The sequence below is a fragment of the Phacochoerus africanus genome, chromosome 3 (assembly GCF_016906955.1).
Source record: "Phacochoerus africanus isolate WHEZ1 chromosome 3, ROS_Pafr_v1, whole genome shotgun sequence".
Classification (NCBI taxonomy): domain Eukaryota; kingdom Metazoa; phylum Chordata; class Mammalia; order Artiodactyla; family Suidae; genus Phacochoerus; species Phacochoerus africanus.
In genome coordinates, this window is record NC_062546.1 from 169,836,504 (window position 1) to 169,853,693 (window position 17,190).

Consider the following 17,190-nt stretch of genomic DNA (forward strand, 5'->3'; position numbering starts at 1 on the left):
AGTCTAGACAACTCCTCCGACCTCTGGGTTTCTACATCCAACTGACATGTGCGCTTGAAAGCCAAGCAACTCAAACTGAACAGACCCAGGACAAGACTCTTGGCTCCCTTTTCCCCATCTCCAGTGTTAACTCTCTCAGCAAATGGTCCCACCCTTCACCCAACTGCTCAAGCCAGAAACCTAGGATCCTTGAATCCTCTCTTTCCTTTACCTCTGCCACGTCTCATCCATCAACTGATCCAGCTGGTTCTACCTCCAGAATTCATATCAAGTCTGTCCCTTTCTTTCCATCTCTGACACCACCACCTTACACCCTAGGCCAAGTCCCCATCAGCCCCTAGCAGGGTACAGAGATCTAGTCTCCATGCTACCTCTTATCAGCAGCGACTTACTCACTATTCAATGGAATGATCTGATATAAATCATGTTACACCCCAGCTCACAACTTTCCAATGGCATCCCTTCCAACCTAGAAACCTGCAAACCCCTTGCCCTGGCCCTGCCATCTCTCCGACCTTCCCTCCTACTCTCCACATTCACCCACACCAGCCTTCTGTCTGCTTTTCAACATGCCAACCTAATTTCTTCCTTGAGGCCATTTGAGGCTCTTTTCCCATGCCTTTTCTCAGTGGGCTTGCCTTTAGGACTCAGCTCAAATGCACTCCAGGCTGACTACCCAAAACTAAACTAGTCTTTTAAGTTAGTCTTTATCACTTTACCCTCTTTATCACGTGGCTTACTGTTTCCTGGTGTTAACTTATTTATCTAGTTTATTACCCTACCACATTAGAAGTACATGGCATAGAATTCTCATTGTGGCTCAGCGGTAACAAAGCCTGCTAGTATACAAGAAGACTTGGGTTCAATCCCTGCCCTCGCTCAGTGGGTTAAAGATCTGGCATTGCCATGAGCTGCAGTGTAGGTCACAGACACAGCTCAGATCTGGTCTTGCCATGGCTGTGGTATAGGCCATCTACTGCAGCTCCAATTTGACCCCTAGCCTGGGAACTTCCATATGTTGTGGGTGCAGCCCTGAAAAAAAGGAAAGAAATACATGGCATTTTAACTAGTACTTTAAGGCTCCCACAGAATTTACACACACACACACACACACACACACACACACACACACACAAAACCTCTCACATCCAATCCATCATTAAATCTGGCCCCTTCTTTTTTTTAATTTATTTTTTACTGAAGTACAATTGATTTACAGTTGTTGTGCCAATTGCTGGTGTGCAGCATATGACCCAGTCGTACATATACATATATACATATATGTGTGTGTATGTATACATTAGTTTTCTTATTACCTCCATCATGGTCTCAAGTTGGCCCAAGAGATTGGATATGGTTCCCTGTGCTGTGCAGTAGGACCTCATTACTTATTCATTCTAAATGTAATAGTTTGCATCTACTAACCCCAAACTCTCCAGTTCATTCCACTTCCTCCCCCTTCCTCCTAAGCACCACGAGTCTGTTCTGTATGTCTGTAAATCTGTTTCTGTTTTGTAGATAGGTTCATTTGTGAAATCTGGCCCCTTCTTACCACTCTCCCCACTGTCACCCTAGGCCAAGCCTCATCATCTCTTAACTCTGCCATTGTCATACTTCTAATTATCTCTCACATCCTGCCCTTACTCCTGACCTTCATTCTCTGTAAAGCAGCCAAGCAGCCTTTTTAAACCTTAGACCCTGTCACCCCCTCCTTAAAACCCTCCAGTGTCTTCTCATCATATTTAGATGACTCAGCAAAACCCTTACCATGCCTACAAGGCTTCCCAACATGCTCTGGTCCAGACTCTGGTCACTGGCCACTCCTCTGGCCTCATTTCCTACCATGTTTGCATCTGGAGCAACGCTGCCACTACTGCCTGTGTGACATTGGACAAGTTGTCTAATATCTCTGTGCCTCAGTTTCTGCATTTCTAAAGTGAAGATAATTATAACACTGTACCAAGACACTATAGGCTTAAGGGAGTCCTGAGAACGTCTCCAGCGCATAGCAAGCTTAGGTGCCTATTTTTTGGTTTTAGGTAGTTTGATGTCCTGAACCCTTAAATTTGAAGAAACAAATGAGTATAAAAAAGATTAAAAGAATATACCTGAAGGTTGTTATAATTAGGTTTAAGGACACATTTTTATGAAGTCTTTATAGTGAAGTTATGTTCACAGTGAAATCTCCCTAATCTTTTTCCTTTAATGCAAGAAAAACCTGAGAAAGTTTCATGAGTTTTAATAACATTGTATTAATTGATGACTCGGTTGGTTTACAAAATAATAATAGCCTATTTAAAACTCACTTTTCTTTTTTTGTTCCTGATGTTAAACACCTTCCTCCAGGGAAACAGTCTTCAGCTTGGAAGGGGACAGATGAAATCTCTGACTTGACTGACTGGTGGAAAAGGAGGAGACAGGGCGCTGCCAAGAGCCACTGTGAGCAGTGGGTGGGGAGCCCCGGTTGGTGCTCCACGTCTGCCAGGGTGGCTATAAATCACCTCGTGTCTGCCTGCTTTGGCAGCTCGGGCTTCCCCAAGGCTACTAAGTATCCAGGTTTTTGCTCTAACATATCTGCTCTTCTGAATAACCCTCTATCCTGGTAGAAGCATTTTTTTCCTGCATTATGCCTTCTTTTTCCAATTCTGATGAGTTGATTTTTTTTGTGAATGGAAGAAAGGTAAGTTTATAATATGATTAATAAGAATGTTTGTATATCAGGGATAAACAGCAAGCTGATTTTTTTTCACCAGATGCCTTATTTCTTTAACCTCTCTCTTTTCTGTCTTTTTCAAGTCGTGTATAGTGGTATGAACGTGAACATGGGTCCTTAGCTCAGGGTTTGCTGCAAAATTATTAAAGCACGGCGGGAGTGTCTTTTCTTGCTCTTTCCTTTTGGAATCAGTAAAGAACTCTCCTTTTTTTTTGTTATATTACAAAAACAGTGAATTCTGACACAGGTATGAAAAACTGTCATCCCCCCTTTATTTGAATATTAGCTTTACTTGAGATCACTAATGCTATTTTATCAGAAGGCACACATGACATTGAGGAGGATAATGACAAAGAATGATTTTATTTTGCCATGATACATACTCACAGGCTGATCTGTTAACCTAGAGGCTATAGCATCCTCTGCCTGCTATTTGGGGTCTGGAGCAATGTCACAATTGAAGGGCCAGCATTAAATCAAGTGCACTACTGATCAATCAGCCAGAGTGGTTGGGGAACATTTACCTGGAATGTATACCCACGTTTATTGGTGTCTTTATAGCACAGAATAGTCATCAGGCTGTATCCCCTCGATGTAGGGGAGAGGAGCAAAGTATAGTAGCCTTAGCTTGCAGGCCATCACTCCTTACCCCCTCATCTTATTCCCACCTTTGAATATAATTTCCACAGCCAGGAGTTCCCATTGTGGCTCAGAGTGTTAAGAATCTGACTAGTCCATGAAGATGTGGGTTCAATCCCTAACCTAGCTCAGTGGGTTAAGGATCCAGCGTTGCTGTGAGCTGTAGTGTAGGTCACAGACGCAGCTCGGATCTAGCATTGCTGTGGCTGTGGCATAGGCTGGAAGCTATAGCTATGATTCTACTCCTAGTCCGGAAAGTTCCACATGCTGAGGGTGCAGCCCTAAAAAGAAAAAACTGTTATTATTATTATTAATTTCCATAGCCACACAGTTAGGATGTTAAAGCAAATCCAACTCTAACGCTTTGCTTTGGCAATGCCACTCTACTTAGCCCCGTCCACACTTTTAAGTTTCCAGGTGAAGTGGTGCTGAGCCCACCTCTGGCTAAGGGAATCTTCGGAGGACTCGGAAGGAGATTTGAAAATAGGAGGCAGTTGGGGGTGGGGGGATGCATTGGGGGTGTGGGATGGAAATCCTACAAAATTGGATTGTGATGATCATTGTACAATTATAAATGTAATAAATTCATTGAGTGATAAAAAAAAGAAAAAGAGAATAGCAGGCAGTTCTGAATACTATTACAATTTGTTGCTTTTTGTGGGGTGATAAAAAACACTGTTAGTGGAATGATGTCCTCTTTTTCTGGGGTCAGTGTTACTATCCTTCTGAATAAGTTTCTCTCCAATTCTCCTCTCTCATCTTATCTGACTGTACCCAGCTGAGGAGCTGCCTGAGCCAGGGAAGGCAGATAGCTTTCATCTCAGTACCAGCTTTGATCTACTGGGAGTCTCAGCCTGGAGCAGACAGGAGGGGTAGAGGGAGATTCATGTTCCCTTTCAGTGTTCCTTCCATTTCTCTGGGAGAGGGGAGGGGATGGGGACAAGAGGGGCTCCCTCAGAACATACTCCCTTACGACTCCCTTTGGGAATCTTCTCTGGCTTCTTTTTTATGACCTTATGTGGCTATGACTTCTCCTGAGTCCGTTTTGGAATTTAGGTATCTCTTTTCCCATCTGGGTCCTTTCCAGGTAACTCTAAAGAAAAAGTAATCCAAAATTTATATTTATCACGTATAGTAGAAAATGCAGAGACATTGAAATGCTTCATTATTTCTCCAAAATTCTGCTTCCAAGTGTTAAGAAAGGTTTTCTTGGTTGGTGTTTCTTGTGAAGCCCTACCTATCAAAAGCATGCCCCTAAAACAATGGATGCAGTTGCTAGAACATGTTGGTGTTATCTTCCTAAAATCTCTTCTTATTTCACAATAATAGGTCATAGAAAAGAATGCTGATCCTGAAGTAAATCTACTCTTCTACTTGAGGAAAGTCCGTATCCTTATATTTCACTGTAGTCCAGCTGCATGGGGTGGTTGAAAAGTGAACATGCCAAGACTTCTGAAGTAGCCGCTCTGTATTTGCTCTAGGTAAATATCCCTGTGTTCAGTTTGTAGTGTCTAGTTGGAGTTCAGCGAATTCATCTAAAACTGATAGATTTGTGCTTTGTTTGTTGTATTTTTCACCTGAGCAAAACTAAAATAATCATCCAGTCAACCATGAGCATGATAGCGTTTATGACTTTTGAGCCCCATGGTCACCCTGATGATGGCTTTATATTCAGGGCTGAGAATGTAAACGTGTCCAGCCAATCGCTCAGGGGTGCATGTCACTGGCATTTCATTGACTCATCACTCATACCTTTTCATAATCCTAACTGGAAAAAACAAGGTTTTAGAAACATATTTCAAAATCCCTACGTGTAGCTAATGCAGTCCCAGCTCTCTCTTTGCACTGCTCACTCCTCCTGAAGCTTCAGTAAACATTCAAAAAGAATTTCTAGGAGTTCCCGTCATGGCGCAGTGGTTAACGAATCCGACTAGGAACTATGAGGTTGCGGGTTCGATCCCTGGCCTTGCTCAGTGGGTTAAGGATCCGGCGTTGCCGTGAACTGTGGTGTAGGTTGCAGACGCGGCTCGGATCCCGCGTTGCTGTGGCTCTGGCGTAGGCCGGTGGCTACAGCTCCGATTAGACCCCTAGCCTGGGAAGCTCCATATGCCGAGGGAGCAGCCCAAGAAATAGCAAAAAGACAAAAAAAAAAAAAAAGAATTTCTAGAGTTCTCGTTGTGGCATACAGGAATGAATCCGACTAGTATCAGTGAGGATGCGGGTTCAACCCCTGGCCTTGATCAGTGGGTCAAGGATCGGTGGGATTGCCGTGAGCTGTGGTCTAGGTCACAGATGTGGCTTGGATCCTACTTTGATGTGGCTGTGGCATAGGCCAACAGCTGTAGCTCCAATTCGAACCCTACCCTGGGAACTTACATGTGCCACAGGTGTGACCCTAAAAGCAAAAAAAAAAAAAAAGAGGAATTCCTGGGTTTGGGTGCACCTATAAAAAGGTAGCACAGGATACACACTACTTCCTTTCTCCCCTTTTCCTCTTTGTCAAGCTTTTCTAATAAATTATGTGTACCAGATGCCTCATTTTCTCTCCAGACTTCATCTCTCACTATTTAACCTTTCAGTCTGGTTTGCTGCCCCTTTATTTTATCAGTCAAGCCAGTATTGTTCCCCAGTGTCCCTATTCCACTCACAACTCCAGGAATGGGGCTTATAGTTGAAACAAAACAAACAAACAAACAAAAAAAGACCAACTCCTCCCTCACTGGCTTCACAATCTTCCGTTTACCCAACTTCAAAATCTCCCTGTTAGTCAGCACACACTATCACTTCCCTTTTATTACACTTCTAAACCCACTACGCACTTTACCATGCTTTCTCTAGACATCCAAAAATGAAGAATTCTGTTTTAGGAACTAGCTAGAAATTCATGGACTCCCCAGAGGCAGCCCTGGGCAGAATCACCCCTGGGGCTCTCCCTTTCCCCATCTTCCCAGTGTCCGCCTCTCTTCATTCCGTTCTGGTGCCTAGTGTCATAATAAGTCCTCTGAGGAAATGAGACTCGCCTAAGACTTCTAGGCCCCAACTTCTGACTAGAGAGGTCAACAGTTCTGGGATGGGGCCAAGGACTTTATCTTTAATTTGGTCCTCAGCTGGGTGATTATCATGCATGTTTATGAATAACCACAGATTTTCTGCCAGAGAGCACCTCACAGGTGTACACCAGCACTGGCCTACCTCACTTTTCACGGGACTCTCATGGTCCCTTCCAAAGCCCTCTGCCTAAGTTGTATTCATAATTTTATAATTTTTCCTTAAGGCAGGACTCCAATATAATAAAAACTTCGGGCTGCCACGAAACCCCACTTTGCTGCTGACATAGAGCCTGGCTTAGGTATGTATCATTTCTAGAATAGGACCCAGTCAAAAAAAAAAGCGCAAACTTTTTCTGTAGGCATCTCCATCTCCCTTCCCCCATCCCACTCTTTCCCTACCCAAGGTCAGAGCCTCCCACTGAATCACGCACCCAGCCAGCTACCCAGCCCAGACCTGCTGGGCAGGATCCCCTGTCGCCTTGCCCTCCACATGACACCTCCTGGCCTGCTGTAAGCACTCTGATCTGCAGAACCAGATAACAAGATTTCGCACCACAAAGAGTGAAAGGCTCCCAGCTACTTGGGTCAGAGAAGGTGTGTCATTAGACAGTTGCTTAATCTCCATGAGATTCTGGTTCTAGGATAAAACAGGGGAAATGGGATGCCTCAGAGTGTCACTATTTGTCCTTAGTTTCCCACACCTTTCTCATACCCACCACTGAAACCCTAATGCCTCTTGCAGTTCTGAAAACAATTCTTCATTCATTTAACAAACTTTACCAAGCACCGGATGTTTAGAAATCAGCTAGAAGATACAGCCTCGGTCTAGTGATGAGGCAGACAGCAAGAGCGATGAGTGCCGTGCTGTGGGGACCTAGACAGGACACTCCTACCAGGCTTGGGGAGACCAGGAAGGGAGAAGGTTATGCAGGAGTTGCTGGGCAAAGGGGAGGCTTGGGGCCGAGGGTATTCTTGTTAGCAGCACAAGAGGGATGGGGCCAGTGCAAAGACAAGAGAATATATTGCTTTTGAGGAACCAAAAGCAGTTTATTCTGATGGATGTGAAGAGTTGAGGACTGGGGTGGGATGATGTAGCAGAAATGAAGGAGGAATGAGATCCTTGAGGCAAAGAATCAAGTTTGATCTTGATGTCACATTCCCTGCCTGTAACTCACTGATAAAGGACCAGAAGCCAATGGAAACTCCAGAGTCAAATGTACATACTGGCCACCAGCATGTAGTCTCAGAGTAACTTCTGGATATGCTATAGAGCTGTGTATCTTGGGGGCACGGAGAAAACTCTTAAAGGACCAAGAAATTAAATTCTGACCTACTATTGTTTGTATTTAACCCAAGTAGTATTGCCAGCTTTAGCATATAAAATTACGGTACACCCAGGTAAATTTGAATTTGAATACATAGGACATACTTACACCAAAATGTAATTCTAAAATTTTTTTTATCTGAAATTCACATCTGACTGGGTGTCCTGTGTTTTATATGGCACCCCTACCTAATGATGAGCTTTAGGATGCATATGAAAGAAACTGCTTGAGTTAGGCACTGGGGAGGGGGTGCGGGGCGGAAGCAGGAGGGAAGGAGGCATCAAACTAGTTGTATGGTGACCAGAGGGCCAAACAGCTGGTTGAAATTGACTTTTCCTTGTTCACTCAAGGCAATGTTTAAATGCCTATCACAGAGCTGTTTTAGGGGTCCAATAGAATAAAAAGTGAACATTTGCCTCCATCTTTGAGCCAGACAGCTCCTAGATTCCTTTGGTTGGAAATATAGGGAACCCAAGGCAGAGAAAGAGCTTCTCTGCTTTCTGTTCCAGTCAGTGGTGCCCTCTCACTAAGGTATCACCCACCCGATTCTGCCTGAAGACAGAAACCTCAGACTGGGGACAAAAGAACAGAGCTTTTAGAGGGCGTGCTCTTTCTGGACCTCTGCAGAGATACTCAGCTCTTTCCTCCAGGGTGTCCTGATTCAGTATAGCCTCTTCGTGGGCAGCCAGTTCCAAGATGAACTAGTCTTAATCTCTACCCAAGCCAATTATAGTCGGCACCCTTGAAATCCTTTTTAAACCTCACCCAGAAAAGGGCCTCAAGCAAATTCCAGATTCAAATAGAAGTAGAGGATTTACATATATTGTTTTTTCTTTATTTGTGAAAATATGCAAAGGTATTACAGGGAAAAGGTACACAGTGGTTGTTGACATTACTGGTTCAGTAGCTAAGGTTATTCATTAATATGCTCTAATTCCATAAGAAAGTAGAAGTATTATATTGCTGAGCCAGGGAAAGTTACAATTCCCTGTGGCGGGAGCAGTTTTCTAAGTTTTGCACAGGAACCAACTTCCAGCACCTCCGCAGTGAGTGAAGATTTCCATTGCCCACAACCCTGAATTCTGCAGTGCAGGCTTTTTCATACTCATTTGGCTGCAGATCCTCATCTACCTAGTCCCCTCAGCGTGCATATCCATTTGACTCACTGCCTAAGCATTAGTGTTTGATTGCAAGGTGCTGCTCTAGCCCCACCTGGCGTGCTATTGTACTATTCTTTCTAAAACCCAGAAAAATTTTGCATTCAGAAGTGCATCTGGGTTTTCAGATAAGGCAGTGTGGTGTGGGTCTGTAGGGATTTCTTCTCACTTTTCATCAATTAATTTATATGCAAAAAAGTGGAACAACTCTTAAGCAGGAAACCTTGGTAGGAGACTCAAGAAAACGAGGTACTTGTCATCAGTATCCGAGGAAGAAAAGCATGGAAAGCAGAGTAGCCTAGGTCCCTCTTTTCCTTGACTCCCTTCTCTCCAGTCCACCTCACGGGCACAAAATATGGCTGTGGAGGAGGAGGCTGCGGTGCCTGCACTGTCATGGTGTCAAGATACAATCCCAAGACCAAGAAGATCCAGTATCCTTTGTGTTGACCTGGGCCCTGCTCTGGGCACTTCTGGGAAGGATGCAGTACTTCCACTTCCTATCTCTATGTCCCTCCTCCTTTCCCCTGATGTCCATTGCACTCACACCACCTCCAGGCCTGCTCTCCTGCAACGTCCTGAGCTCCAAATCTTTCCCATGGGCTTTCTTCCCATCAGAATATATCTGTCCTGCATGCTAGTATCTCCGAGTCACACTCTCTATTACTGTACAAATACTTCCTTTACTTATGAACAGGGGATTTCAAAGTGGTGTCAGCAAGAATGGCTTAAACACAAGTGATGCACTGTCCTGGTAGAAAATTTAGGTCACCTACACAAGGAGAGTTAGTCCCCTGGAACGACTGAATGAGACCTCAACTCAAGGTACATGACCAAGCCAGCACCACCTTGACCTAAAATGTAAATTTGCTCACTGACTGAATGTGGTGAGGAAGGAGTTGTCTAGCATGACTCCCAAGTTTTTGTCTTAGGTCCCTGGGTGATGCTGATCACAAACAAGGAAGAGGAGAAACAGAGGAGGAAAAGTGTTAAGTTTGGCCTTGGACACATTGCATTGCAGTAGTTATGGGACATCTAAGAGGATTGTCCTCAGGTATCTACAGAGACAGATATGTTACAGAAGTGGTCTCAGAAGTTATCAACATAAATGCTAAAAATGATAATATAAAAATAGCATTTATTGACTGCTAGGCACTGTTCAAAGTAGCTTACATATGTGATTATATTCAGTCCCCAAAACAACTTTAAGAGAGGCTTGGCTATCACTCATAGTGAAAAAAGAGGAAACAGAGACAAAGAAAGTTAAATAACTTGTCAAGGTCATGGGGGCCAGTTGGTGGTGAAGGCAGGTTTTTAGCACTGGTCATCTGGAATGTAGCAGGAACACAGGAGAGCTTATAAGTGCAGGACACTGTACAATGGGAGACAGGGAAATGGACAAAGACACCGCCACAAAGGAGACCAAGAGGGCACAAACAGAATTGAAGGAAGAGCATCTAGAGGAGTTCCAAGATGGTAGAAGTACATGGTATGAAACACCATGGAGTGGCCCAATTGCCATTAGATTGCTCCCAGAGCAATGTCAGCAGAGAGGTGGGGTGGAAGGCGAGGTACAGATGGCACAGGAATGACTGGGGGCCAGGACATCATGGACAGCTCTTAAAGCAGCTTGACTAAGAAAGGAAGAAAGATGGGCCGGGAGCTGAAGAGAGACATTGACATGAGGATTTTTTGGGTTTTTTTCAGCAGAGTAAACACTTGAATTTACTTCTAGTTCAAGGGAATTTAGGGGCATGAGACCCCAGAAAGGAAGAGTTTAGAAGGGCAATTGATAATGGAGCAAGTCCATGGGGAGACAAGAGTGGGTGGGATCCAGAGCCCAGGGGAGGAGATAGAGGGATTCCTCACCCTCTGGAGTGCGGGTGAGGCTGACTGCAGTTCTGAAGAAGCTGTGGGGGCAGGGTGCTGGGCAGTGAAGGGAGCTCCTGCCCCTATTTCCTGCATGAGGCATAAGAGTAAGACTGGAGAGCAATGAACACTGGCAGAGTTGAGAGAAAAGGGAGTGGGAGAGAGAGAGGACATTAGGGAAAGTAAATTTAATTGGGGCAGGGGTGGGGGGCTTGAAGGACAGAAAATACAAAATGTATCTATTGCACAATGAACTCTGGTTCACTCTTGCTCTGTACACCAAGCACTCTTCCAGGGCCCCTAGCTAGTCAGCCAGGTGGTTCCAAGCATCTCTGATGATCAGAGGGCTGGTGGAGGCAAGAGCAGCACCGTCTTTTCTTCTGATGAATAACATTCACACTCTCATCTTGGGTAGGAGAATAAAGGAAGCAGCTCCAGAAGGAAGGACAATTTCCCATGCCACAAAAAGAATAGGACTTCACCCGAGTACGAATAAGGAAAGTAAATTGGACTAATGAACTCCATTTCCACAGTCAGAAGAGAATCTGGTGCTAACCACATGTGCCATGTCATTAATACAGTCACCAGTGTGCAAGAAAAGGTCAACATGAGGACATAAATATGTGGCTTCCAAACTTGGCAACATGTTGCAATCAGCTGAGAAGCTTTGCAAAGTGATGGATTGATTGCATCTCAGAGATTCTGATGCAATTGGACCAGCATGCAACCAGAGTATTTGTATTTTTAAAAACTTTGTTCAGTTGAGAGTCACTGGGGTATTTCATGGTTGTTTACATAACTCACTCTATCATCTTATGATGGGTAACAGACTTTCTTCCCCTGGAATAAAAAAAATAAATAAATGGAGAGTGAGGGTCTCTTGGAGGTCCTACACAAACCTCATGTTCTTTTTTTCCATTTCTCTCGTCCATTCTTCTCCAGCCAATATTTAAGTCCTTTCTTGGACACTTCCAAAAATTTACGGTTTTATATCTCTGTAAAACCTCTCTGTATTCTCAGAGAAATACAGTCTCATGACTTTTCCTAGACTGGAATCACTCCCTGAATTATGTTGCCCACCTGCTGCAATTCCAATGTATTCTCTTTACATAATTCCATCACAGCCATTATCCAGTTACAGCGTGTCTAGTGCCCATCTGCTCTCTGTATGGAGCTGCTGTCACCACAGTAGAAGGAGTAGGAAGCATCAAAACCAGGATTCATCCCGTGCAGGTAAGAGTGCAATGCAATTGGGACCAGGCGTTGGGATAGGCACCCCACATAACCTAACGTACTCCAATCAGGTCACCAACTTTGTAATCCTTTGTGCTTGTAAATTCTCATTTTGTGAGATTCGGTGCTTCACAGCTAGGGATCTTTTCAGAGATTGGTGTGTAAACCAAGATTCCTTCATTTATTTTAATATACCTTAACTTTCCAGCCCCACCCTTGCCCTAAACTAAAACAAGGAGAGTCCTGTCTAGTAAGAGAATGAGATAGGAAACTCAAAGTTTATAGAAGATCCTAGCTGTCTACCACATTTCAAAATTACTTAACTATGCGTAAGAGGCTAATTATTTGGACAAGTACGACCCAAAGACTCCCCAAATGTTTGCTGAGTAGCTGAACACCAAGCTACAATAAAACAACTAAAATGACAAAGCATTTACTAAAACCTAGAGGACTTTTTGAAGAAGTTGCCATGTTATTTTTACATACTAGAATAAGAGTTTCTTCAGAAGTTAAGTTTTAAAAATAGGATGTAGAAAGAAAATGATGAACAGTCATAATCTCTCTTGAAATTCTTTCTCTTGGAAGATCGTGTTTGGAACTTGGAGGCGGAGAGCATCCTCTGACGATGTGTTGCATTGACAGGCTCATGGTGATGGTGCCCGTCCTTCCATAATAAACTTAACGACTTTTTGATCTTATTAAGGTCTTACCCCACACTTGGCTCATCACCTTAACAGTTATGGAAGCAACCTCATGCTGCAGTTTATCAGATTTCTTTCTCTCATATATTATCAGTACTTTCAGGAGCACCCTTGCAGGCTTGGACTGACGTGTAAGAGCCGATTGTTAAATTGTCAGTCATTTTGTGAGATGGTCTTTAAGCACAGCCATTATTAAAAATGAAACTATACAAACTTAAAAGTAAATAAATAATATGAACAACAAAGTTAATAAATAGCAATATTTATCATCTCCTAATTATTTTCCTACATTTTACAGTATCTATGCTCTTGGGGACATTTACATCTTTTGCAGCCACGTGGTGGAAGTACCACAGAAAGGTGCCCCGCACTTCCCTCCCAGATCCACATTCAGTGACATCACGTTGGAAGCTTGATATCAGTCTTCATGGAAATATTTATACTACTAAAATTAGTAGAAGCTACAAATGTAGACTTTCTTCCCAGAGATCCAGTTAAACATTTACCAGCACACGTACAGCCAGGACTATAGACACATCTGAAACAGCTTGCCTTCTAGCAATGAATCCAACACAACCAAATTCTCCTCTGCATTAGAATAATGCCTGTCCTCTCAGTTGAGCCATAGGTGAAATGGTTGGCTTTCATCTTAGGGATCACACTGTTAGAAAAATGTTTGTTTAAAAGCATTTGAATCACACTCAGGCAGCGCGTCAAGCGTCCTCTGGGAGACACATGGGACAGATACACACAGTGGGTCCCACAGAGTCAAGACTCCCATCTGTTCATGTGTTGAGTCTTTGTATAGAAGGGACAAAGTAAACTGTCACTTGTCATTCTATTTCTCACTTTCTCTTTTTATTATTTTATGGCGTTTAAAGGCATAAAGGTGAATGTGCATAAATTAAATATATAAGTGTGGCGTTCCCATCGTGGCACAGTGGTTAACGAATCCGACTAGGAACCATGAGGTTGCGAGTTTGATCCCTGGCCTTGCTCAGTGGGTTAATGATCCAGCGTTGCCGTGAGCTGTGGTGTAGGTCGTAGACACGGCTCGGATCCCACGTTGCTGTGGCTCTGGTGTAGGCTGGTGGCTACAGCTCTGATTCGACCCCTAGCCTGGGAACCTCCATATGCCGCGGGAGCGGCCCTAGAAAAGGCAAAAAGACAAAAAATAAATAAATAAATAAATAAGTGGCACAACACTGCTAAATTACACTTTGCAATTTTCAAAGCAGTTATAGATTGTATCATTTAATAAATCAAAAATTCTACAGTATAGATGAAAAAGGGGATGGAATTTACTTGCCAGAGACAATTGTGTATACTCACTCATTTATTCTCACAACCATTCTTTACAATAGATACCATTATTATTCTAATTTTAAAGATGAAGAAAAGTCAAGTAAATCATCCAAGGTCACACAATTAATGAAGTACAGCAAAGACCAAAACTCACATGAGCATGACTCCAAAGCATTTTGCTTGTTCTTTAGACTACACTTCCTGTTTCACAGATAAAGGTACCGGAAGCTAGAAAGTAAAATGGCTTAATTAACAACCTGCCAGTAGGCTTTTCTAGTGGGGGAGGTGGAGGAAGCATATGATTTGAAAAAATAGAAGTATTATTCTTCCAGAGTGACAACATTTACCCCACGGTTATCTCTGGAAAGCTGAATATATAAGCTTTGCTCCTTCCTGGTGTCCAAGGTAGGGAAACAGCTGGTTTAAAGTATAAATAATGTGCCAATTTTTCCCAGGAGAGACTTGCCAAGTGTCACGGCACGCAGTGTGGCTTCTGCAGCCCAGGGATGGTGATGTCCATCTACACGCTGCTGAGGAACCACCCGGAGCCCACCCCTGAGCAGATAACTGAATCTCTTGGAGGTGAGCCTTCTCCACCCTCAGCAGGCGGGACCTTGGGTGGAAAGTGCCCGAGGCATGAAGGAAGGAGGCTCCGGCCCACAGAGAGAGGTTGTGGCACAGCTTTGGGGCTCCAGACATTGGCCAACATCTAGGCCTCTTTAGTACCCACCTTGACCCTGGTCCTTTCTGGGAAGTGCTGCCTCATTTTGCCAGCATTTAATGCCAAGAATTGGGGCCATACCGGTTTCATTACAAACCTTTCTCCCTTAATGGAGCCTGTCGTGACTCTGCAAAGGCATTCAAATAGGCTGTTTCCAATACTTCTAATATGGTATTTTCCAAATGTGGAAGTTTAGGTCATGAGAAAGAATTTTTGTTAATTTTAAAATTAATCTGTTAGAACCATTCATTAACTCTACTTACTAAAATTAATTTTCCAAAGAGGACAAATAGATACTTTACCTTTTTATGTTCTGGTTGGGTTCATTGTAAGATCAAGAAGGCCATGGAGTTCCTTTGGTGAAACAGCAGGTTAAGGATCCAATATTATCACTGCTGTGGCTCAGGTAGCATCTGTGGAGTGGGTTCAGTCCCTCGCCCTGGAACTTCCACATGCCATGGCTGTGGCCAAAACAAACAAAATCAAGGAGGCCGTAGACACCAATTAGTTATCACAGACAAGCTTCATGAGCAATTCAGCCTCCTATGACAAAATAGCTATCAAATTTAAATGAACAAACACAATTTACTACCAAAAAAAAAGTTAACAAATATAGTTTTCTGTAACAAACATCCTAGGTTCAATGTAACTGGTTACCAGTTCTTAAAAGAAAGCTGCGAAGGCAAACCTCTAAACATTAAAAGAAAGCTCTTTGTTCCTTCAATAAAATTTCCTACATAGAAATTCAGTTTTATGATGAAGAGATACAGACTAAAACAAAATAAAAATTCAACTTAAATTTTACGATAACTGGAATATAAATATTCTCTAATATTTTCCCTCATCCCTCATCAACTACGCTCAACATTTTTCAATTTCTGATTAAGTACTACTAAAATTTTGGCCTATGATTATAATAATTATTTCAACTAAACCTGAATGGATCTGAACTGTAGATACTTTTGTTTAATAAAATCATCCACGCTAATAAGATTTTTAGAGCTTCGAAAAGTAAGAATCTGGAGTTTCCATAGTGGCGAAGTGGAAGAGAATCTGACTAGGAGCCATAGGTTTTGGGTTCGATCCCTGGCTTTCTTCAGTGGGTTAAGAATCCAGTGTTGCCATGACCTGTGGTATAGGTCGCAGATGCAGCTTGCTTGAATCTGGCGTTGCTGTGGCTTTGGTGTAGGCTGCTAGCTGTGGCTCCGATTCAACCCCTGTCCTAGGAACCTCCATACACTGTGGGTGCAGCCTAAAAAGAAAAAAAAAGGAAAGAAAATCATTAATCTTGTGATTTGCCTTAATGTTTTTGTTTCTTTGAATAGTCACAGACAGTTTATAGAGATGGACATCAAAGACAGTCCTTGCTTATTCCATGAGCTTAAGAGCCAATGAGGGAGATAAGGCACATACATAAATTACTTACTCTGACACAGTCAGCAACGGGCCTGCAGAAGGATGCAGACGACGAGTGTTCAGCTATGGCTGGGGTGTTAGAGCAGACCCCATGGAGAAGGGGAGATGGGGCCCTCACAAATGGACACACTCTCCACAGGAGGACAGTTGAGGCAGAAGAGACTGCATGAGAAAAGCTTAACAAAGGGCTACATATGAGATGTTTTGGGGGGTGACAGGTTACATGAGTTAGGCATGGGTGGGAAATAAGGCAGGATTGAGAAAACTTTTACAGATCCTTGTGATATTTCAAGAAGAAAATATAATCACGAGATCTATTTTTGAAGAACATCTCTGTCCCCAAGAGCCGTTTTAATGGTTTGGGAAGCAAAAAAGAATCTAATGACTAATCTAGCTAGTCCACTGAAAAGAAGCACACACATGCAATATATTCCTATATCATTCCTTAAAAATTGATTTCTTGGGAGACACACTCTCTGGGTCTTCCCATTGTGGTGCGACAGAAACGAATCCAACTAGGATCCATGAAGATATGGGTTCGATCCCTGGCCTCGCTCATCGGGTTAAGAGTCCGGCATTGCCGTGGCCATGGTGTAGGTCGCAGACACGGCTCAGATCCCGAGTTGTTGTGGCTGGGGTGTAGGCCAGCTGCTGTAGCTCCGATTCCACCTCTAGCCTGGGAACTAGCCATGCGTGTGACCCTAAAAAAGCCAATTTCTTTTTAATCAGGTAATTTGTGCCGCTGTACTGGATACCGACCAATTGTAGAAAGTGGAAAAACTTTCTGTGTGGTAAGTTATAATAAAAAACATTTTTTCAGTTGATTTAGCAATGTTCATAAACCCTTGCGTAAAATTATCTATAGCATTCAATTATCTCTAAAATCACCCCATGTTGACCTTTCTAACCACTGAAAGTTGTTAAATGCCACTGTTGGTATTTTTTTTTAAGAGAGCTTTAGCATCTATCTTGTTTATAGCCCTAAATTAGGCACTATCTTAAGAAGTAAAGTATATGGTCCATGACTTCGAGAAATACAAAGTCTATTGAGGAAAATGAAATAT

The 17,190-nt window shown here is 43.0% G+C and overlaps 1 protein-coding gene across 1 annotated transcript in view; it reads left to right on the forward strand.

The window, feature by feature from the left end:
* The first annotated feature begins 2,524 nt into the window (after window positions 1–2,524).
* Window positions 2,525–17,190, forward strand: part of LOC125123423 (aldehyde oxidase 4-like) — a 63,927-nt gene continuing 49,261 nt past the window's right edge. The window contains exons 1-6 of the mRNA XM_047773183.1: window positions 2,525–2,680; window positions 4,682–4,739; window positions 9,219–9,315; window positions 11,875–11,983; window positions 14,445–14,571; window positions 16,856–16,917. Coding sequence (XP_047629139.1) covers window positions 2,627–2,680; window positions 4,682–4,739; window positions 9,219–9,315; window positions 11,875–11,983; window positions 14,445–14,571; window positions 16,856–16,917 — 507 coding nt within the window. The 5' untranslated portion in view covers window positions 2,525–2,626. The remainder of the gene's footprint in view (window positions 2,681–4,681; window positions 4,740–9,218; window positions 9,316–11,874; window positions 11,984–14,444; window positions 14,572–16,855; window positions 16,918–17,190) is intronic.